A 23012-nucleotide genomic window follows, 5' to 3' on the forward strand; every position below is an offset into this window, starting at 1 on the left:
TATAATTAAAAACCTTTCATCTTACCTTGAAAGGTGGCAATGAAAAATATAAAATCAAGTTTATATATCTCACATATCACACAAACACAGGTGTTTGTATCTGAATGTTCTTAAGCTGAAAGTTTATATACAGCTGACTACCTGTAATAACAAGTGAAAATTTTTAGTATTTGTGAAAAGGCAAATTTCTCATGGCATTACATTTATACAATGCACTTGAGTACTCGGTAAAAATTCTTAATTTTCCTATATTTTTATCTCAGAAAACAGAGCAAGTTAAAAAAAATGTACATCTATTCCTGTTGTTGAGTAATATATAGGTTTCTGAACCATGAAAGACTTGAATAAAATAAATGGGTTTGTACAAAAATTGCTTATAATACTTGACTAACAGCTCCTCAAGTAAATTCCCACAAGAAGCACAAGAAGTTACCAAAGCAGTACATTAATTTTTCTTTTCCTTAGCCACTTGAGGACACCTCTGTCCTTCTTGAACTACAGTATATTTTGTTTTGTAATGAACACATCCTTAAAAAATATACATAATCCTCAAACATACTGAAGAGGTTATGCTTGGCCTGAGCATAACAGCATTGCAGAGAAAAATGATGTACGAGAAAGTGTGTATAAACAAGCTAAATAATCACAAAGAAACTTTCACAGCCATCAGAATTCATACAGTATGTAACTTTCTCTTATATCAAAACAATGAAATTATGCAAACTCAAACTCCCCAGCTGGTGTTTTCATAGTTTCCATGTACCAAACCTTTCCCAAAATAATATCACTGACAATCCAATTGTGCTTTCAGCACATAAAAACATATTTAATCAAACTTATATTTCCTTTTCATCATCTATCGTTAAGATTCCTCTTCATCATCTGTTGTTAAGTAAAGATCATCTTCATCTCTCACTGGTGTTACATGGTTGCTCTCATACGCAAGAATAGCATCATCATCTAAGTGGGACCCTCCTTCAACAAATTCTGCAAACCTTGAATGGGAGAAAATAATACATTACATTAGGTGGAGCCCTAGGCACACACTGAACTAAAGCTAACAAAAGCAACTTTCTTAACTTAAGATCGAAGTAATATATAAGCACCTCTCTGATTTCAATAAAATCATACTAAAACCTCATTATAGCTTCCCTGTGAATGAATAAAATTCCAGCAGGCTAGAAAGGAGTAGTTATTATTACTATTAATACTTCTCAATAACAATCACCTCCATATACACTGACGTTCTTTCATGGAACTTTTAATCAGGCATTTTAGTGAATATACAGTCTTTCAAAAGAACACCTTAAGATGAAAATTTCCCTAAGAACTTTAGTCCAAATGAAGATCATGAGGCAAAATTATGTGCACAGTACAATAAGTCCCTAACAGCCACTTTAATTCTACCATAAAACTGCAATCCATTGTGAACAAAGAACATCAGAAGTGAACAGATATGACCTGGAAAATCAAATTTATCAAAACAAAGTACTGTACTGTTCTTTAATACAAACCCATTAATTTTACTTAAGCCATTCATGCACTCATGGGAAATCCCTGGGAAATACTGTACAATCAAAGAAGAAGAAGTAGTAGTAGTAGTAGTTGAGATAAAGGATAGTCTTCAGGAATTAATCAGATCTGTTAATCCAGGTGTAACTGTACTGCCTTTGGAAGAGTATAGAAATAAAACAAATAGGATTAGGTAGTACCTTCATACAAAGGACTTACCATCTCATTACAGATAGACATAGCTGTAATGCTGACATCCAATAAAACTGGTCTGTAAAACATGTAGTCTTTTCAAATCAACATTCTTTTTGGGCACACCTAAGATGCCTTTAAAGAAGGATCTGGCATGAGAGCTAATTATTAATTAAATGCTCTACCATGATGAGAATGTATAGATAAACCACCAATAATGCTTTCCTTCATTCTGAGATCAGGTGACTGAAATGATTCAGTCATCAGTTTATAAAATTTATCACCATACTGCATTATAAGACCTGCACCTTAGCTCCCATTACTTTTTTTAATTTCAACTTTAAGCTGCTCAACACTAGGTACCCAAGAGTAAATTTTGTGGTACCTTTGAGCTGCATTGTTAGATTGTGATTAAGAATTCTGAAAGTTGCACTGTACTAGAAACTTGACATCAGTATAACTTTTCCCATTTTATACAGGTCAACCATCACTAATCCAGCAATCGCTAATCCAGTTCCATCACTAATCCAGCTCTATTTTTGGGTAGTGTATTTTAAAATTTCCCGGGTCATCGCACCAACCTACTGCTATTACAGTATTTGTTGGTGCTACTTGTGTGCATATGTATGTACCCTACACACAATTGTGTTTGTGTTCATCTTTTGGGTTGTAAAAAAAAAATTTGAAAATCCAGTACACATATAAATGAGAATACAGAAGCATAAAATATAAATAAGGAAACCATAAGCGTAACTAAACGAAAAACAACCAGTGAAGGAATGCGTGTATATACGTACTCTACACACAATTGTGTTTATCTTTTGGGTTGTGAGCATAAAAAATGAGAAAATACAATAAAAATACAAACAAGAATAGCATACAATATAAATTAAAAGTTATAAGTATAACAACACAAACCAAATTAAGCTTAGCAAGTTCACTGGCACCAGCAAATCAGTTTGCGCCTATGTATGTACCCTACACACAACGATTGCATTCATCTTCTAGGTTGTAAAAATAAAATATGAGAAAATACAGCAAAAATATAGATGAGAAGAGCGTAAAATATAAATTAATAAAATCATGGGCGTAATAACACGAACCCAAACAAGGTGTAGTAAGTTCACTAACGCCAGCAAATGAATCTGTACAAGCATACATACCTTAGGCACACGACTGCATTGATCTTTTGTTTTAAAAATAAAAAATGAGAAAATACAGTAAAAATGTAAATGAAAATAGCATAAATTATAAATTTAATAATCATAGGAGTTACAACATGAACCAAAATAAGTTGTAGCAAGTTCCCTGACACCAGCAAATGAGTTTGTGCATACGTATGTATCCTATGCACGCAATTGCATTCATCTTTTAGGTTGTGAAAATAAAAATGAGAAAATATATCAAAAACATAAAAGAAAATAGTATACAATATAAATTAAAAAATCATAACCTAACATGAACCAAAACAAGCTGTGTTTATCTGTTGGGTTGTAAAAATAAAAACTGAGAAAATATAGAATAATATAAATGAGAATAGCATAAAATATAAATAAAATAAATCATAAGCATAATAATGTGAACCAAAATAAGCTGTAGCAAGTTCACCAAAGCCAGCGAATGAGTTTGTACATACGTATGTACCCTACACACACATCATTGTGTTTATCTTTTACGTTGTAAAGTAAAAAGTGAGAAAATACAGAAAAAATATATGTGAAAATAGCATAAAATGTAAATTTTAAAAAATTATAAACGTAACAACATGAACTAAACCAAGCTGTAGCAAGTTCACGGACGCCAGCAAATGAGTGCGTGCTTATGTACATACCCTACATCCATGACTATGCTTATCTTTTGGGTTGTAAAATTAAAAAATTAGAAAATACAGTAAAAATATAAATAAGAATAGCATAAAATAAAAAAAACCCAAGATGAAGAAAATGGGAATCCTGACAGCCCTTCACCTCAAGACACGTAAATATGCTTAGTTGCAAATTCTAACTCTTCACTTTGGAAGTGGCAGTGATGAACTTATCTTTTGTAAGTCAGCAGAATTCACCTGTACCATTTATTTTGCCCGTGCTTCATTAAAATTTTACTTGGTTTTTAGTATTTAATTTCTTTTTTTTTCTTATTAACCAACTTGTATTTATTTACAGGATATTTTATAAGTAAGATAAGGTGGTTAACTGTTGGGTTAAGTATATTCTAACCTAACCACTCTGTAATCCGGCAAAATCACTCAACAGGCACCCTGCAAGTCCCAGTGACACCACATTAGTGATAGTTGACCTGTACTACATTTTCCCACCAAAATAAAAAACACTCTTAAGTAAGGTTTTTTGTAGATTAATTATTCTAAATTATGTAGCTCAGCAAACCCAAGAATTTTTGTCACAGAGAAAGGAAAACCAAACTGGCTTACCTCTTCCTCTGATTATATTTTGGGGTGAAACTCTGTCTCTTACGAGGATTTCCAACAAACTCCACAAATCTGTGGATACAAGTATAATTACAACTTGTCGGAATAAGAAGTATATGACAATTGTCATATGAAATAAAGATGGTGCTTTTATTTTTACTCCAATTAACACTGTATAATGTATATATGAACAGCAAAGACAACTGCAAGAAATAAAATTATTATAAACTCATTTGCATTCCACTTCATCTTATTTTGTCTATTGATTTTAATTTATTCTATAAATTGCATATTACTTCATATATAAAATGTGACATTAAACCATGTAATTTAGACCGCCTGATCAGTTTATATGCTTACAAGTGAGCAATTTTCAATTCTAAAACTAGAGCAAACAAATACTACACTGCATACGGCTTCTGACAATTTTCCCTTCTGTTTACTAACATATAACTACAACTATTCTATTTATTGAAAATTCTATCCAGTAAAAATATAAACAATAGCAGACCTAAATGAACCTTCAGGAACAAATCCTTCGAGATAAAAAGGTAAGATAATGGCTTTGGATAGAATAACCATGAAGGAGAAGCAGTACTTGAATTCTGGCAGTCAGATTAATTTTTCTGCATGCAATGTTTAGAATGCACATAAGAGTAATTAGAAGTGTATAAGGGTACAAAAGGTGAAATATATACTCATAGAAATCATTACAATGTTTGTATTTTGAAACTTCATGAATTTTGCCTCATAAATTTGTAAATTTTCCACTGACGTTACCTGCGGTAGAAGTACAGTCAACCCCCGGTATTCACGGGGGACGGGGATCACAACCACCCGCGAATAGCTAAAATCCACAAATACTTGACATCCCCCTCTAAAAATGTCTGTTTTTATAGTTCAAACACCAAAGACCCCACTAAAAACATTTATAACTGCCCCTTTTAATAGTTCAAACACCAAATGTACACCTTAAACTATCATCCTACACAGAATATACCTTAAACTATCGCCTAAAACACTTTAATATCATTTCAAAGTCATCTTAAAACATTACCCTTAAAAATATATGGCTTACAGCTAAATGTGAAAACTATTCATGTTACCTCTATATTCATGTACATCCATTTTCTCTCATACAGTATTGAAGCAGTCCCATTTTCTTTTTACAGTAAATGGGGAAAACACTGAGAAGTTAAGTATTGTACAGTACCTTAATATTGATATTTTGCTGTGTTTACATTAATATTAATATTTGAAAATTAGAAAATAATTTTTTTCAGCAAAAAATATAATTAGTAACGAAAATAATGACAAAAATACAGGCAGTCCCCGGTTTACAACGGGGGTTCCGTTTCTACGCCGCGTCATAAACCGAAAATCGTCGTAAACCGAAAAATCGTCGAAAATCGTCAAAAATCATCAGAAAACCTTACTTTTAATGCCTTGGGTGCATTGAAAACGATGTAAACTGTATTTTTATTGAGTTTTTCATAAAAAAAAAAACCTCCAAATTATGATTATTCTGCCGTTTTGGAGCCATATTTCTTCCGTCGGATCGGCGTATGACGCTTCGTAACCCCGGAACATGCGTTGTAAGCCGGAAAATAATTTCTGATGAATATATTTGAAAAGTGTCGTAACCTCGGAACGTTGTAAGCCAGACCCGTCGTAAACCGGGGACTGCCTGTACAGTAATTAGTGAATGTTGCTTGACGAAAAAAATCTCCAAATTACCACATTTTTCACGAATAATGAGGAGATAAGTTCCACAGAAAAATCTGCGAATGTGTGAAGCCGCAAATCCTGAACCGCGAATAGGCAGGGGTCAACTGTATAGGCATTATCACAGAGAAGGAGAGCACTACTTTATGAGGCAAAGCACACTTAACATAACATAACAGAATGCTGCAAGCAAGTAGATGGTGAAGAAAACAAAGATGAGGATATAGTCAAAAGCATAAAAAGGTGGAAATGATAAACAAATCAAGGAAGATTATGCCAAAAAAAATAAAAAATTTAAAATAAAATTATAGGGGGTAGCAAGTACTAATAAGGCATACAAAAGAAAAAAAAAAAAAAAAGGCATAAATCTTAGGCATGATATCTACAAAAATAAATAGAAGAGTGACACTGTGATAGAATCAATATGAATAAAAGGTGACTCAAGAAAAGAAGAGAAACCTCAAGGCCAGTGTAGCAAGGATAAAATGAGAAATCTTAGAGGAATTGCTGTACAGTATAAGCACACTTCAGCAACTAATCCCACAGCAATGTACAGTAAATCCAACAAACTTTTTATCCCTCCACAACAATTGCCTAATAAAACTATAGGGACTTGGGTGGCTATAACCTTATAACATAACCAAAAAATATATATACCTCTACTGTTGTACTGGAATTTAGTACAGACACCACCCTACTTACAAATATTCAACTTACAAACATTCAGATACAAATGGGATTGCCACCCGCAAGTTCAAATTTTGTTCTGCACGCCTATTCTATAAAATACAGTACACTGTATGTACAGTAAACCCCCTTATTCACGTTCTCATGATTCGCGGACTCACAGATTTGCGGGTTTCTCTGTGGAACATATCTAGCCCTTATTCGCAGAAAATTTGCCCATTTGCGGTATTTTTCACTGAGATATATTCACTAATTACTGTATTTTCATATTATTTTCATGAATAAATGCACTTTTTGTGATAAAACTATTAAAATACTCAGGTATATGCATTTTTACAGGGTTTTCTGTGTTTAAACTATGAAAATGGGCAGTTCTAAGTGTTTTTAGAGGGGTTTTAAGTATTCACGGATTTTAGCTATTTGCGGGGGGGGGGGCATCCCCCGCGAATACAGGGGATTCACTGTATAGTGAATTGTTTTAGGATAAAAATCGTACAGTGCTGTATTGACTTTGTATCATACTGTACTTAAATGGGCGTGAAGAGTACAGTAACCAACTTACAAATAATTCAACATACCGACGGCCGTCCCGAACGTAAACTTTGTGAGTAGGGTGGTGACTACTATGATTAGATATACAGAAAATACATTAATGAACCATGTTATAACAAGACTGCAGACAAAATACGGAAAATGGTTGCCTACTGTAGCATTAAAACACCAATTTCAATAATAATTCAGAAATAAAACTTGTATAAAAGCACAGTGACACAGCTTACCTAAGCTTAAAATTTAAGGAGTACCATATGACGGGCTTGTTAACTGTTTTATTAATTCAAGATGGGGTTATCACTAACTCATTCATCATACAAGCTTTCATCGGTGGTATGAATATCCCCAGACAAGTATATTCTTATAGTGTATTGTAAATAGACAGAGCAAAGTAGCTGCAAAGGACTAATCATGCATGCCTGTCTTTGGCTAACTGTTTTGAGTGTCTCTGTGTTGTCAACACATACAAGCTCACCAGCTTTTCCTTTAGCAATGAATGGCTTAAATTTTATTCATCAACATACATTACAATTTATTTTCTAGCTATCATTAATATTTCAATTACCTGTTTTACCTTCTTCCCTCAAAAGTATATATTAATAACTGTCATTACTTAAGTTTAGTCTAGCTGTTGCCTGTAAGTGTCACTAGCTGATCCACTCATATATTTTTATCTGGGTTGTGAATTCTGCTCTTTTTACTGTCTATATTGTGAAATTCATATATTGTTTCTATGCAAAATTATCCTTAACTTCTTGATACCTGTACCTTAATATTTTTCATGGTGCACTAAATACTTAGTGAGGTGGCCAATAATTATTATTAATATTGGTTTGTCCAGTTACTACTTTTGTATGTATAAAGTACTAGTGTTGATATTTTTACTTTGCCTACATGTACTGTATTTAACATAAAAGTTGCCTTACTCCCTATAATTGTATTTTACATATCAATTACAGTGGAACCTCGGATTTCATACGTATCCGTTCCAGAAAGTCTGAAGTTCGTACGTATCCGTTCCAGAAAGTCTGAAGAAGTCCGAATCGTAAGAAAACGGAAGCAATAATTCCCATAAGGAACACAGTAATGTAAATCCAATTAATCCGTTCCAGACACCCAAAAATATTAACAAAAATACATTTTATAGAGAATAAATATAGTTTTACATATAGAAAACAATGAGAAATAAATATAAATGACTAATGAAATGGATAAATGAACATTTAACATCACTTTTACCTTTATTGAAGACTCCTGTTGGTATATGGAAGACAGTGAGGAGGGGAGAGGGAGGAGGAGAGGTTATTGTTTGGAAGGGGAATCCCCCTCCATAAGGACTTCAGGTATTAAGGCCCTATCTAGAGTTACTTCTCTTCTTTATTTTTTACTGGCACTAGGACCAGCTTGAGAGTCGCTGGACCTCTGTCGCACAAAACAGATTTGCCTAAAATGGAATACAGTACGGCAATGTCAATGAACATGTTGCAGACACAGCTTGCAAGAGCTTTGTTAGGGTGATATTTCTCCAGAAAACTTTGCAACTCACTCCACTTTGCACATGTCCTTAATCACTGAAGAAGGCACATCATCCCCTCTCTAATCTTCCTCCTCTGATTCCTCATCTGCCGTCTGTCACTGTTCCAGCTGAAGGCCTTGCAGTTCTTCAGTGGTTAGCTCTTCCCTGTGGTCGTCCAACAACTTTTCCACGTCAGCCAAGAGTACGCCACTTTCAAACTTTGCTATGCGTTCTTTCTTGAATTCAATTGTTTCTCATCTTCTTTATCGAAGGGCTGGGACTCAGAATTGTCTTTGGCCCCATGGCGGCCTATTCAGCAGTTGCACTCAAGCAAAAAGGACAAAAAACAATGGATTATAACGAGATGTTTCAGATGAACATGGTGGGTGATGCTCACTCAATGAGAAAAAAAAGCAGACTGGGTCAGGAGAGCGCACAGGATGCTTTGTTTGGGCACTCAATGAGTGGCCGTCACGCAGTGGGCCCAGGACGGAGCATTTCCAGCTGTACGAATTTTGACAAAATTTCAACAAAAAAAGTCAATGAAAACCGAATCGTATGAAAACGAGGGATACGAAATCCGAGGATTGACTGTACTCTTTGTTTTGCCCATAACTGGTATCAGTAATATTTCTTGCCTTTCAAAATTATGAGTGTAATTTATGCACAGTATTTTTATTTATATTATGTAATTTAGAGTATTAATGTATTTTATGGATATGAGTTATGTTGCATCTTTCTGCCCATAATTAGTACCTATAACAATTTCCTGACTTTTAGTGATGTAAGTCCTTTAATTTTGCTCATGGTGTTGGTCTGTGCATTACTTAAGCTACAAGTATATTTTGTTTGGGGCCCTTATTAAGTAAATAGTAATTTTTGCACAGTTTCATTTTTCATAAGTATGCTAAGTGAACATAACAGATCTGACAGCCAGGGTCTGCTGTCTTTTACCACTCAAAGCCAGGCTAAATATACATTAACAAAACTATGAGACCTGGCAAACTTTACAGTCGGCCAGTTAAAAAAAAAAACACATTGATGGAAAGAATGTATGCAAATGCACCTGGTAAAAGAAAAGAAATTCTGAAAAATTTTCTGTACCTACTCCAAGAAGTTGAAACTGAATATCTCTAACCATGTACGGGGCCTCATTGCTGAGACACTCGTAAAAATACCACATAATTTTATTGAGTTATATATGCTCTTTCTATTTTTTGTATTCAATATGCAAAATCACAACTGCAGCTAATATTATATCATAACAGATAAGAAATAAAATCAGCAACATTCCCTGTGTATATTTATGGACATACATATACAAGTTATACTGTAACACAGAGATAAAGTACATTCCCCCCATGATATTCATGGTTGACTATCGTTCCCGTCACTGAGGTGAGGTGTGATTGTTATCATAGGAGTTGCCACATAGTCATTTATGGCCCATTCAAGTGATCTGAGAGTTTTCCTGTAAAATTTGTTCAAACAGTATGTCATAAAATATGATTTCTCACATGATCATAGCTGTATCATACCCAATATATATTATCATGCCCTACATGATCACAGACAGACACAGAGTTAAGTTTAAGGAATGAAACCTTCCCTTCTGTACGACACCTGTTGAGACCAGCATTACTCAGCCTCTCTAACCTGCTACTCTTACTGGGCTTGGTTGCTTCCCGGATTTACTGCTGCTTCTGTGTTGAATTCTTCTATACTGTAATTGGCTTTGCGCTTTTACCTGAAAGAGTTTACAAGGGTCAGTTTTCCAGTGATCTTTGCCCAGTAACTGGCTTTCCTGGTCTCTAGCCAATAACATTAATTGCTTGACCACTTCTTACCTGCATTGCCCGTTGACTGGGCGCTCTATCAAGACTGGCCACTTTCCTGAACCTGTTTTCAACTTCCCACACCTGAAGGCCATGCTCTTAACTTCTCCATGTGTTTACTGCTTTGATAAAAGGGTCAAATTAATGACAATTTCATTAGAAAACCAAGAAAAAACTAAGAATGAACAGCATCCAAGCCTCAAAATCAGCCTGAGGTTAATACCAAAAAGACTGCAATGCTTTATAACAATGGTGGACCTGTTCAAAATAAGCTTGAACCATAAGCTACAAATTGGATCTAGCAGCCTTCAAAACTGGACTCAAATTTTCACATTTAGAGAAAACTTGAATGTTTACAGCTTCCCTCTATATGGCCTGGTCAAGCAAAAACTAGCCAAGGTCAAGTACTCTAGACACACAAACATAACACTGACTGCATTGCTTCAGTAACTGCAGGTCTAATTTGTGGACCTTCTCCAGCACCTGCCAAACAGGAAAAGCCTTCTGAGAGAGCTATACCACCTGCATTTGCAGATTATTGAACATTCAATGGCTGAGGTTTTTCAAAGAATAGTGCTGAAACCACTGCTGTTCATGCCAACTTGACCATCAGCCTACACCAAGCAGAGGAGAGAAGATGACAACTTCCATGGGTCTGACAAGGCTCTGCCACTACTTGGAAAAATCCTGCAGGTTAATCAAGGTCGATTTCTGACCTTACCTTACTTTCACCAGGATGCCCTATGAACTGTTTTAAGAAACAATGGAAACCATTTTCCTGCTACCAACTGCATCCTCTATGCATGTCAATGAGCCACTGGCCTTGCTAAGAGCTAGTCATACCGGAAGTTTGTCTCCCATGAATTTGTGCTTTGCTTCCATTCTAGTTGGCAAATTTAGTCCAACATTAGTCAGGCCTGCACTCCTGCTTCTTCGCCACACTGGGTGAGATGTCAATCAACTCACAGGACCCTCTTCTTAAGCCACCAAAAGCCGTCTGCCTACATCTGAAGAGGAAAAGACATCTAAAGGTATGACTCCTGACTCTTCAGGTCTACTTGCTTGTCCTTCTGACTGAAACATATCCTTCACATATATGTGAAGGCTTTTGAAGACAAGGCTAGTCAGGTAAAAGTGATCCTTCTTGAGTTCAGTGCCCTCTCAACTTCTTGATCTATCAAGAGGAATTTTGAGATTCCTGTCATCTTTAATTCAAATACTTGGAGATACTACAAAACGTTGGATATATCACCATGTACAAACTTCTTGCTTTACTTTCTGAGTACTCTCAAATACTTACTTCACCAAGAAATTTTTTTGGATACGGGATACTTGGTTCAAAGGGATTCTCTCCAGTCCCTGCAGGCTAACTGTTTTACATCCATTCTAAGTGAAATAATGAGGAGAATACTCACAAGATTTAAGAATTTATGTATATGGGGACACCTGGACCATGAATGACGGCTCTACACAAATGATGGGTTTACAAGAAAAAAGTTTATGTTATAAATTTAATGCTTCACTGATACCTTACCTTGTCGGAGTCTTTAATCTAGATACTGTTTTCCATGCATTACAGTTGGGTGATCGACAATACTCTCTCAATTCATCCAAAGCTTTCCGAGTCTCTACATTGCCTTGTTGGATATATTCTTCTTCAGTTAATCTCCTAATCTTTGGAGGGAAACGACGTCGCCTGCAAGTTAGAACCAAAGCCATTAAAACAATGTACATATATGTATGAATGTATGAAATTTAGACCAAACCAACATTGGCTGGAACTTGGAAAATTGTTCCCAGTCCACTAAAACCAATATTTCTATTCCATACCAAATAAAAATACAAATACCTAAACCCCTCATTAAAACTATAAACTAAACACTATTCTGAGCTAAAAAATTACATCAGAGAGTGATATACTGGTAGCAAATAAATTATGTATACCCACAAATTGTCCACAAACACAGCTTCTGATGAATGAAGAGGAAGCAAAGGAAAATGCTGTCAAAGTTAAGTATACCTTAGTTTAACCAGACCACTGAGCTGATTAACAGCTCTCCTAGGGCTGGCCCGAAGGATTAAACTTATTTTACGTGTTTAAGAACCAACTGGTTACTTAGCAACGGGACCTACAGTTTATTGTGGAATCCGAACCACATTATACTGAGAAATGAATTTCTATCAGCAGAAATAAATTCCTCTAATTCTTCACTGGCCGGCTGGAGAGTTGAACGCGGGCCCAGCAGGGTGCTAGCCGAGTACGATATCGAACTGTCCAACGAGGAACTTAAATGTAGTCAAGAAAGTGGATATGTTCTGCTATGGAAAAAGTGAAGGGAAACACAGTCTATGTACCAAATTCAATGGATGGTGTTGCAAGAGGTGCTCATGATTGCAAGATACAATATACCTGAAGCAAGAGATTAACAAGAAATAAACTTTACAATATAAGCAACTAGGGAGGAGAGAAGTGGAAAACTAAGCTGTAGTAGAATGCAGAGGGGCGTGGCATCCAGGGGCTGAAAAATAGACAGAGGATTTGAACATGCAACAAGAAGGGATAAGGAAATTAGGTCAGAAAACCACAGAAAAGGACAAAAAACTGTAGGGTGCCCCATGAAGTCATGGAAAAGAGGACAGATGACCTAGAACTGATGAAAATTTAGGCAAAAACTGCCCAGGACAAAGGGGAAAATTTGGTGTACAAATATTTCTGATGATGGTGGTGATAATCATGAACATCCTGCCTTCTAGTTTTATAACCAACTATACAAACAGATATATTTTGAATAGTCACCATAAGTAAAATGTTATTTTCATAATAAAATAAATTTTTGAACATACTTACCTGGTAGTTATATATATAGCTTAAGTCCCTGACGTCACGGCAGAATTTCAAAAACTCGCGGCAATCGCCGATCGGTAGTCAGGTGAACCACCTGTGTGCCCTCTACCCAGGTACCTGGAACCATTCCAACTGTTCCTCAGATCTTCCATGCCCCTAGTCTCTAGAGGGGAGGAGGGTGGGAATATAATTATATATAACTACCAGGTAAGTATGTTCAAAAATTTATTTTATTATGAAAATAACATTTTCAAACATCTAACTTCCCTGGTAGTTATATATATAGCTGATTGACACCTTTGGTGGAGGGTCAGAGACAGCTAACATCGTTGGAATTATAATTAAAGTTGCAAAACAACTCTAGGTTCCTACCTGTTAAGGAAGCTGACTTCAATATTTCTCATTATGTCTGCATTCCTTAAGAGATCCAGCGATCCACCCAGGGGCTGAAAAATCTCTAGGGGCTGTCAAGCGGTGTATAACCTCTATGTGACTAGACCTCCTCTCAATGCCCTTGTTCCGGGCGCTACCAAGGAACTTTCATCCCAATGATTGTGGAAGACTGTGCCCAATCTTCACAAACAACCATAAAATTTCAACCATTGCAAGGCAAGAACAAAAGGTATTGTTTTATGGAATTGGAATAAGGAAGCTGACTTCAATGAAATCGCCCTCATTATGTCTGTATTCCTTAAGAGATCCAGCAATCCACCCAGGGGGCTGAAAAATCTCTAGGGGCTGTCAACCGGTGTATAACCTCTATGTGACTAGACCTCCTCTCAATACCCTAGTTCCAGGAGCTTCCAAGGAACTTTCAAACCAATGAATGCGGAAGACTGCGTCCAGTCTTCACAAACAACCATAAAAAATATTCTCAATCCCAAAGTAAGAAAAAGGGTATTGGTTTATGGGATTGTAAGGGTATTACCCTCTCCCACTAGTAGATGCTATAAACGGACCCAGCGTATAGCAGTCTTCGTATAATGTTTGGACTCGTTTTAGACAGTGAGAGGTAAATACTGACTTGTTTCTCCAGAAGGTCGTGTCCAAGATACTCTGCTGGGACCTGTTCTGTTTAAGTGCTACAGAGGTTGCAACTGCCCTGAACTCGTGCGTCTTTACTTTCAGAATCTTATGTCCAACTCGCTACCTTTCATATGAGCTTCTTTTATCAACTGCCTGATAAAATAAGACAGAGCATTCTTCGACACCTGTACAGAGAGCTTTTTGACTGAGCACCAAAGCCCTTCTGAATTCCTTCTTAAGTCCTTTGTCCTGTCCGGGTAGTGCCTTAGAGCCCTTACCTGGAATAGGACTTTCTCTCTCTTCTCCCGTGTAATGTCCGTTAGAATCGGAATCTCGAACGTTCTGTGTCAGGGTTGTGATGAGTATTCATTTTTTGCAAGGAATCCTAGTTGCAGTGAGCAGATTGCCTTGTCTTGTCTAAAGTCCATATTCTCGCTGAGAACATGTATCTCACTAACTCTTTTCGCTATGGCCAAACTCAACAAGAAAAGAGTTTTCGTGGTGAGGTCCTCTTAAAAATGTTCTCTGTAAGGGATCGAGCTTACTCCCCATGAGGAACCTCAGGACCACATCTAGGTTCCATACTGGTGAGTTCTGTACTCTCTCCTTAGCAGTTTCAAAGAATCTGAGTAGGTCCTGGAGATTCTTATCGTTTTATAGGTTCAAGTTTTTATGTCTAAAAACTGCTGCCATCATGCTCCTATAGCCCTTAATGGTAGAGGTAGGAAAAAATTAAGCTTCCTCTTACGGTGTAGAAGGAAGTCCACAATTTGAGTTACAGAGGTACTGGAAGAGGACACATGGTTGCTCTTGTACCATCCTCTAAATATCTCCCACTTGGATTTGTATACCCTCATGGTGGATGACCTCCTTACTCTTTCTATAGCACCAACCGCCTCTTTCGAAAAAACCTGTAGCTCTTGTAAGTTTTTTGATAGTCTGAAGGCAGTTACTTGTAGCGCTTGGGGGTTTTGGTGATATCTTTCCAAGTGAGGTTGTTTGAGTAGACCTACTCTCTGAGGTAGGCTCCTCGGGATGTCCACTATCCATTCCAGAACCTCTGTGAAACAATCTTTTATCGGCCAGTAAAGGGTCACAATGATCAATCTGGTACCCTCGTGTGAAACAAATTTTTTGCAGTACCCTGTGTATTATCTTGAAAGAGGGAAATGCATACACGTCCAAGTTGGACCAGTCCACCAGGAATGCGTCTATGTATATAGCCCCGGGATCTGGTACGGGAGAGCAGTAAGTTTCCAGCCTCTTCAATTGCGCTGTGGTGAAGAGATCTATGCAAGGACGTCCCCAAAGTCGCCACATGCTACTGCACACGGCCTGATGTAGAGTCCATTCTGTTGAGAGGACTTGATTTCCTGCTCAGAATGTTCGCCCTCACATTTTTTCTCCCCTTGGATAAAGCGGGTTACTAGTTTGACATTCTTCTCTTTTGCCCAGAGAAGAGGTTCTCTTGTTGTCTCGTATAGAGACTTGGAGTGAGTGCCCCTTTATTTGCTGATGTAGGCCAACGCTGCCGTGTTGTCGGTGTTGACCTGAACCTCTCTGTTCCCCACTGTGTTCGAACTCCCTGAGAGCTAGAAGGATTGCAGTTAGTTCCTTCTAGTTGATGTTTAACTTCTCCTGCTGTCTGGTCCAGGAGCCCGAGACTTGTTATTTCCCTAGTGTTGCTCCCCATACTGAGTCCGACGCGTCGGATAACAACACTAGGTCTGGGTTTCTCTAATATAGAGAAGGGACCTCCTGGAGCTTGACGGGGTCGTTCCACCACTGTAAATACGGCCTTATTGGTTCCGAAATGGGGATGCACTTGGTCTCCAGTTCTATTTCCTTCTCCCAGTTCTGATTTAGATGAAACTGTAACGGGCATAGAATTAACCTCCCAAAGGAGACAAACCGTTCCAGCGAGGAAAGGGTCCCCAGCAGACTCATCCATTCCTTAGCCGAGCATGTCTGTCTATAAAGTCCTGAAATTTTCTTAAGGCTTGTACCGTCCTTGCAATAGACGGAAAAGCCCAAAATCCTGACTCTGAATCTTCATCCTAAGGTATAGAAAACTTTTGGAGTGGGATCAGCTGAGATTTCTATCTGTTTATCAGTAGACCTAATTCCTTCTATACCTAAATCGTGGTCTGAAGATCCTCCAGGCAGAGTGTGCGGGAAGGAGCTCTGAGGAGCCAGTCGTCTAAGTACAAGGAGATTCTGATGTTTCTCGAGTGAAGAAAAAAAAAAACCTGCTACATTGGCAATCATCCTTGTGAAAATCTTTGTTAGACGTTTGATGCCAGTGCATCTTGCGTCCTGAGCTACCTCCATGTCTTGGCTTCCAATATCTTGAAGCCTGGCGCCCTGACGCCCAATGCCTTGACGCTTGGCGTCTTGGGTTCAATTGACGCCTGTCGTCATGGTGTTTCACTCCTAGATGCTTGACGCCACTGCATCCAGCGTCTAGAGTTTCATTCACTACGTTCTGCGTCTTAAACTTCTGGACGTCTAGAAGCTTTAGTTGGACGTCTATTATCCTTCTTCTCTTTGCCTGGTTGTCACGCTTGTACCAGGGAAGACAAAGTCTGCTGCATATTTTGTAGTAAAGCTATATGCGGGGCTTCCTGCTGTTGGGGACAGGTTGGGAAAGCCTCAACTACAGCAATTATTTCCTCCTCATCGTCAATAATGGATCGTGGAGAGGGTTCAGCAGACGAGTACCAATCCTAAGGAGGAAAAAGAGGATGTAAGAAAGGAAGCACAGAGTTCGCCACGCTCTTGCAGCCTGGTATCCTGACTGAACAGGACTGTCTACGTTTGTTCTTAGTAGGAGAGCTACCCTTGGGGCTGGAAGGGAAGAGCTCCAGGCTTCTCCAGTGGCTACAACCTGGAGTCTATAAAGTTTTTATCATGACGTCCCTCAATATTGGGTAACTTGCTCTTGAGAGGTCTCGACTCCAGAGCCAGACGTCATCCCCGTCTGCTTAGGCTGAAACAAAGAGACCGAAACTGGAAAACCTTTCCCGTGAACGAACTTCAGAAAATTCTTGGAGTTCGGGTGCATGGGGATGTAAAAATACGCATCCTGGAGGTCCAGTGAGGCCATCCAGTCATGCTGTTCGACAGTTGCTAGAACCGATTTTGTCGTTTCCATAGCGACCTTTGTTTATTGCACAGAAAAGCTGAGTGCAATCACGTCTAGCACCGGTCTCTAACCCCCCAAGCATTTGGGGATCAGGAATAACCGAATGTAGAATCCTGGGGAATTCGGATCTTGAACTCTCTGTCTGGTCTCCTTTTGCAACATCATAGACACTTGTTGCTATAAAGCCTTTGCCTTTGTTCTGTTACTATAGGGGGCCTCCTCAGGCTGGACAGTCTGGCTCCTACCGCAGTCTGCAGGAGAAGAAAGGCAGGTCCCCTTTCTTCCCTGTGTAGAGCCTCTTCTCGTTGCCATTCATCTACCCGCCCTAGAGTAACCTCTATCGGAGGGCCGACCACGAAAGAGCTGAGATACCTGAAACACAGGAGCCTCAGCCTTACTCTTTTTAGCGATGAAAGTCGTTGGTAGGACTTTTCTTGCCGTTTTAGATATTAAATCTTACGTGGTCTTCTGGGCCAAGGATGAAAAGGCCTCTTTACCAAATCTTGAGAGAAGAGGTGAGAGGAAAAAAGGGGTATAAATCAGTTCTGATTTTGATTGGACGTGACCCCATTAGCCAGGAAAGAGCAAAGATGGGCTCTTTTCTTCAGGATTCCCGCTGAGAAAGATGCAGTAGATTCGTTGGAACTATCTCAGAGTCCTTTATCCATACACGACATCAGATATATGAGTTCTTTGGTGTCAGTCGTGTTGAATAATCCCATCTTCCTTCCTGGGAAGGGCCAGGTATTTCGAGGCCGAACTATTCTCTAGTTTGATACTAAACGCTAGACCTTGAGCTAGTTTGGTTGGAGGGAAAACAAAAGCTGTCTTTCATTGTTTCTCCTTCGAAAATATCCATTCTTCGTAAATGCTGCCCTCTTAGACGCCTTCACAAGAGTAAATTCTGAAGGCGGGGAACGAGGAGCAGTCAGGATAAATTTCTCTGGAAAAAATTTCTGAAAATAGCTTCATAAGTCTTTTCAAGTCTGATGAAAGCTGATGGCCTTTTATATTGTCTTCGTCGGAAATCTCTACAATAGGATTCACAGGAGAATGCGGGATATTATCATTCTCTTCTTCCGATTTTCCGAAGACGGAAGTAGCGACGTCTTTCAAAATATCATCTTGACGCCTGGCGTCCTGGCGTCCAGTCTCTTGACGCCTGGCGTGTTGGCGTCCATTTTCTTGAAGCTTAATGTCTTGGCGTCCAGTTTAATGACGCCTGACGTCCTGGTGTCTAACTTCTCGACACTTGACGTCCTGGCGTCCAGATTCTCTACACCTGACGTCCTGGCGTCCAGCTTCTCGACGCTCGACATCCTGACGTCCAGCTTCCGGACGCTCAACGCCCTGGCGCCCAGCCTCATGACGCCGGCGTCCTGGAGTCCAGCTTCTCGACACTTTGGCGTCCTGGCGTCCAGCTTCTCGGCGCCTGAAGTCCTGGCGTCCAGCTCCTCGACGCCGAATTCCTGGCGTCCAGCTTCCCGGCGCCTGGCGCCCTGGCGCCCAGCCTCGGACGCTTGATGTCCTGGCGTCCAGTTTCTTCAAGCCTGACGCCCTGGCGCCCAGCTTCTCGGCGCCCGGCGTCCTGGCGCCCAGCTTTCGGACGCCGACGCCCTGGAGTCGAGCTTCGACGCCTGACTTCCTCCTGGCGTCCAGCTCTCGACGCCCGAAGTCCTGGAGTCCAGCTTCCCGGCGACCCTGGCGTCCAGCCTCTCGACGCTTGATGTCCTGGCGCCCAACGGCGCCTGTGCCCTGGCGCCGAGCTTCTCGACACCTGACTTCATCCTGGCGTCCTGGCGTCCAGACTTCTAACATTCGTTGTCCCGCCAAACCAAGAGGTTACTTGAGAACTGGCCACCTTGCGACATCGGTCAAAAGCTTCCTCCGGTTGACGACAGCAACTGGTGGACAAAAAAACACTTTAACCTCGCCTTTCCTATGGCGAGGGTGCGCCCTGGGAAGCGTCAACAGGTGCGCTCGGGGACGACCGCTCGGTAACTAAAGCCTCTCGCCTCCCTTCGTCTTTCGACATTCCTTCTCACAGGGGTTGGTGAGCTTGGAAGAGGTCCAAGACTAGGAGCGCAACAGGACCGAGCGGCTGCACCCTCCACTGCACTTGCACTAACAACATATTAACACTTGTATTTTTTATATCTCTTATTGTCGATCACATATTATCCCTGTCTTCTGAGAGGGATTTTACCTGTTGGGGCAGGGTCTGAATGGCCGCCAACAAATCATTAAGTGTTGGGTCCTTACCTGTTTCAGTAGGGGTTAAGAGACTACCACTACGGGAGAAGGATCAATAGGATACTTAGCAAGGGGAAAAGAATTAACTATTCCTGGTTATATCAAGAAGAGTGAGATACAGTACTCTTGGCTCTTCTGATCCGGTCTTCCATTCCCGTTCTTCAGACATACTGAGTGGGGATCCAAGGAGACTTTAGCAAGTCGCTTGCATCCCCACACACATTTTCACACTCGATGAAGTTAGATATGTTATAAGAAAAGAAAATCCAAAAAGCGAACAAAAAGCCAAGCCAAAGTGTACTTCACCAAAAAAAAGTTGCGAAAAAACACAGGCTGAGCGAAATTCCATCGATGTTACCGACACAGCGGCAGGGAAGATCTGAGGAATAGTTGGAATGGTTCCAGGTACCTGGGTAGAGGGCGCACAGGTGGTTCACCTGACTACCGATCGGCGATTGCCGCGAGTTTTTGAAATTCTGCCGTGACGTCAGGGACTTAAGCTATATATATAACTACCAGGGAAGTTAGATGTTTGAAAATATATTTTGCATGTTATAAGTACATATAAAAAAACTACTCAGCAGACACATCAGAAATGAAAATTTTTTTTATTTCCCATATCACTCCCTAATCATCTCAATGAAAATGGAGGCGAGAATGCAATTCTATTCAATATATAAATTTTGACTGAATTTACTAAAATGGAATACAGGCTGTACTGTATTTTAAACAAACATAACACCACAACATTCCAACACTGCGTCAAGTATCATTTAAAGTTTAATTTGCACCCAGTGTGTGTGCGCATGCACACGCTATGTTAACATAAGTCTTGAGAATATAGCTCAAATTTACAAGACTATAGTTCAAATTAATCTACAATTCGAATTCCCATGCCTCCACATAAATTGCGTGTCATGAACTCCATAACATAATTTTAAAAATTGCTTAATTAAAATGACACAATTTTCTAAAAATAACTATATACACCACTAGTTTCTCATAGCATTAAAACCCTAGGGTGTTAGTATCTAAAAAATATACATTACGATGTTAGTTTTTAAAAAGTATTAGGAAAGGAAAAAATATTTTGATAAGGTATTTACAAAGTTTCTCAATACTTTACAAGCTTTTCGAAACGGAACATCTTCAATATTAAGGTAACTATGAAGCACCTTACTGGATGAAGAACAAAACCAATAACTTGTCCCTGTACATTTCATTTCTGAATTTCCATTATATTCACATTACACTTCTAACTTGAGAGGAGGTTTTCAAAACTATATAACCTACTAGTATCTAATTTAAAAAACCTCCCTATGTACACTTTATTAATATTTCCACTTTCTTGAAAAAAAATGTAAATGCATTTGTTACTGACAATGCAAAAATTACTGAATCTGTAAAAAAGCTTCCATTATAGTTTGCAGCAAATTATTGATTAAAAAATAAGATTACGCAAGAAATAAAGCAATTAGAGTGTATAACAATGGCAAACAAATACTAATGATAAAATACATAACAGTCTACATAAATACACACCAATAAGTGTGTGCTTTGGCTTTCCATTTACTTGGAATGCTGTTATATGACACCATGATGATTATCAGCCCAAGAGTTGCTTCACGATACTGGCTGCTAAAGAAGACTGCCACCAGGGAAATGAGTTGCATAGCCCACTGAACAAGGTTGACTGACCGCTGATCAGTCAATGGACCACAGCGGTACACAACAGCAAAACTGATTAATCCAGCCACAATGACATAACCTGGAAAAAATTAATGATATAACCTATGAAAACTGTCATAATTTTGTCATTCTAAACTAATTCTCTACAATCTTTCTAACATCCAGCTGTATATTGTAAAAAGTTTCTTGTAAGTGGCTCAACTACGTGATAGAGAAGTATGTGAGAACAGAACAGAATAGAATATACAATTTAGGCCAAAGGCCAAGTGCTGGGACCTATGGGGTCATTCAGCACTGGAAAGGAAATTGACAGTAAGAAGGTCTGAAAGGTGTAACAGGAGGAAAACCTTGTAGTTGCACTATGAAACAACTGTTAGAGAGGGTGGAAAGTCAGATGGATGACACAATATGAACAGAGGTATAGTAAAAGTAATGAAAGAGGTTGCAGCCGGGGCCAAGGGGATGCTGCAAAAAAAGTAGATGAGAACTACCAGAGTGCTTTTAAAATGCAAGTCAGGAGGAAAGGAAAGTCAGACTTTAACCATCACAAAATACAGTATCAACTGTTTTACCCTCTTCCATAGTTATGTTCTTGGAAAAAAAACTGCATGCAGAAAAGAACAATCTATGAAGATAATATCAAATACTGAAAATCTTGTCAGGACATCAGTGTTTCAGATGGAAATCATGCTGCACAGTACAGTTCCTGGGAGCATGTTATTATTATACACTATATCAGCTGAATGAGAACACTGAGTCACATTTCTGGTCTCAATGAACTAAACTGAAAGACTTGTTCTTGAATGAGACCTGAAAATTGAAGCAAAGTTTGAAGCAGAGCTGAGTTCAAGAAACTGGAAAGCTAGGTAAGAAGACAAAATGGAATGGATGAAAAGGTAAAATTCAGAAATCAATACACCTGATACCAGAAAGGCACTGCAAATGAATACAAAGCACACTGCAGTTGCTACCACCTATAGGGGCACTCAATAAAAAATGATAGAAAGATTTTAAGTAAAATTATTCTTAAAATCTAGTAAAACAAATATAACAACAACGCCTAATGGTAAAAATAAAATTTATGGCTAAAAAAACTTTGGATCCCATAAAAGTGATCTATAAACTATAAATGGAAATAAGTCACCACAGTGGAGCCAGCATATGTTTAAGGCATAACAAACCACCCAGGATTGCTACAATTGTTCAGAGACCAAAACAATGACTGCTTTGCACTTCAAAGTAAAAAAGCAAGAAAGAGATCACCCTAGTAAAATGCATTGTTGGGCCATTCCATCTGGTACTGTATTGTTAACTCTATCATAAGTTTGGCAATAATCCCAGGAAAACTGTAAAATAACTGTGCAAAAGTATTCCTTCAGGCTAGGAATAGTGTATCTCTTTACTGTTGAAGACTAAGGCACAAAGGCTATGACACAACCTAAGGTTTTCAAGAATGGTTTTATGGTCAACACACTAAAAGTGACATCTAAGGGCACACAACTGACCCCTCCAACTTAATCAATATTCATTCTACAAGTTGTAATACATACTCTCATAAAAATGTGAATTAATTCTTTCCATGCAGTTTTTTATCCACTAAGGGGCCAACC

At 38.8% G+C, this 23012-nt stretch overlaps 1 protein-coding gene across 4 annotated transcripts in view; it reads right to left on the minus strand.

Moving 5' to 3' along the window:
- Positions 1–23012, minus strand: part of Nemp (Nuclear envelope integral membrane protein) — a 215263-nt gene that overhangs the window by 1143 nt on the left and 191108 nt on the right. Inside the window, exons 7-10 of one of the 4 annotated variants that reach the window (XM_067103981.1) lie at positions 21256–21481; positions 11979–12140; positions 4133–4201; positions 1–995 (exon numbers count right to left, since the gene is read on the minus strand). The exon at positions 1–995 is cut by the window's left edge and continues 1143 nt beyond it. In XM_067103981.1, the coding sequence (XP_066960082.1) occupies positions 863–995; positions 4133–4201; positions 11979–12140; positions 21256–21481 (590 nt within the window). In that variant the 3' untranslated portion in view covers positions 1–862. The remainder of the gene's footprint in view (positions 996–4132; positions 4202–11978; positions 12141–21255; positions 21482–23012) is intronic. The other 3 variants (XM_067103980.1, XM_067103983.1, XM_067103982.1) reach the window with 3 other exon arrangements.

Source organism: Macrobrachium rosenbergii, chromosome 5 (genome assembly GCF_040412425.1).
Source record: "Macrobrachium rosenbergii isolate ZJJX-2024 chromosome 5, ASM4041242v1, whole genome shotgun sequence".
Lineage (NCBI taxonomy): Eukaryota > Metazoa > Arthropoda > Malacostraca > Decapoda > Palaemonidae > Macrobrachium > Macrobrachium rosenbergii.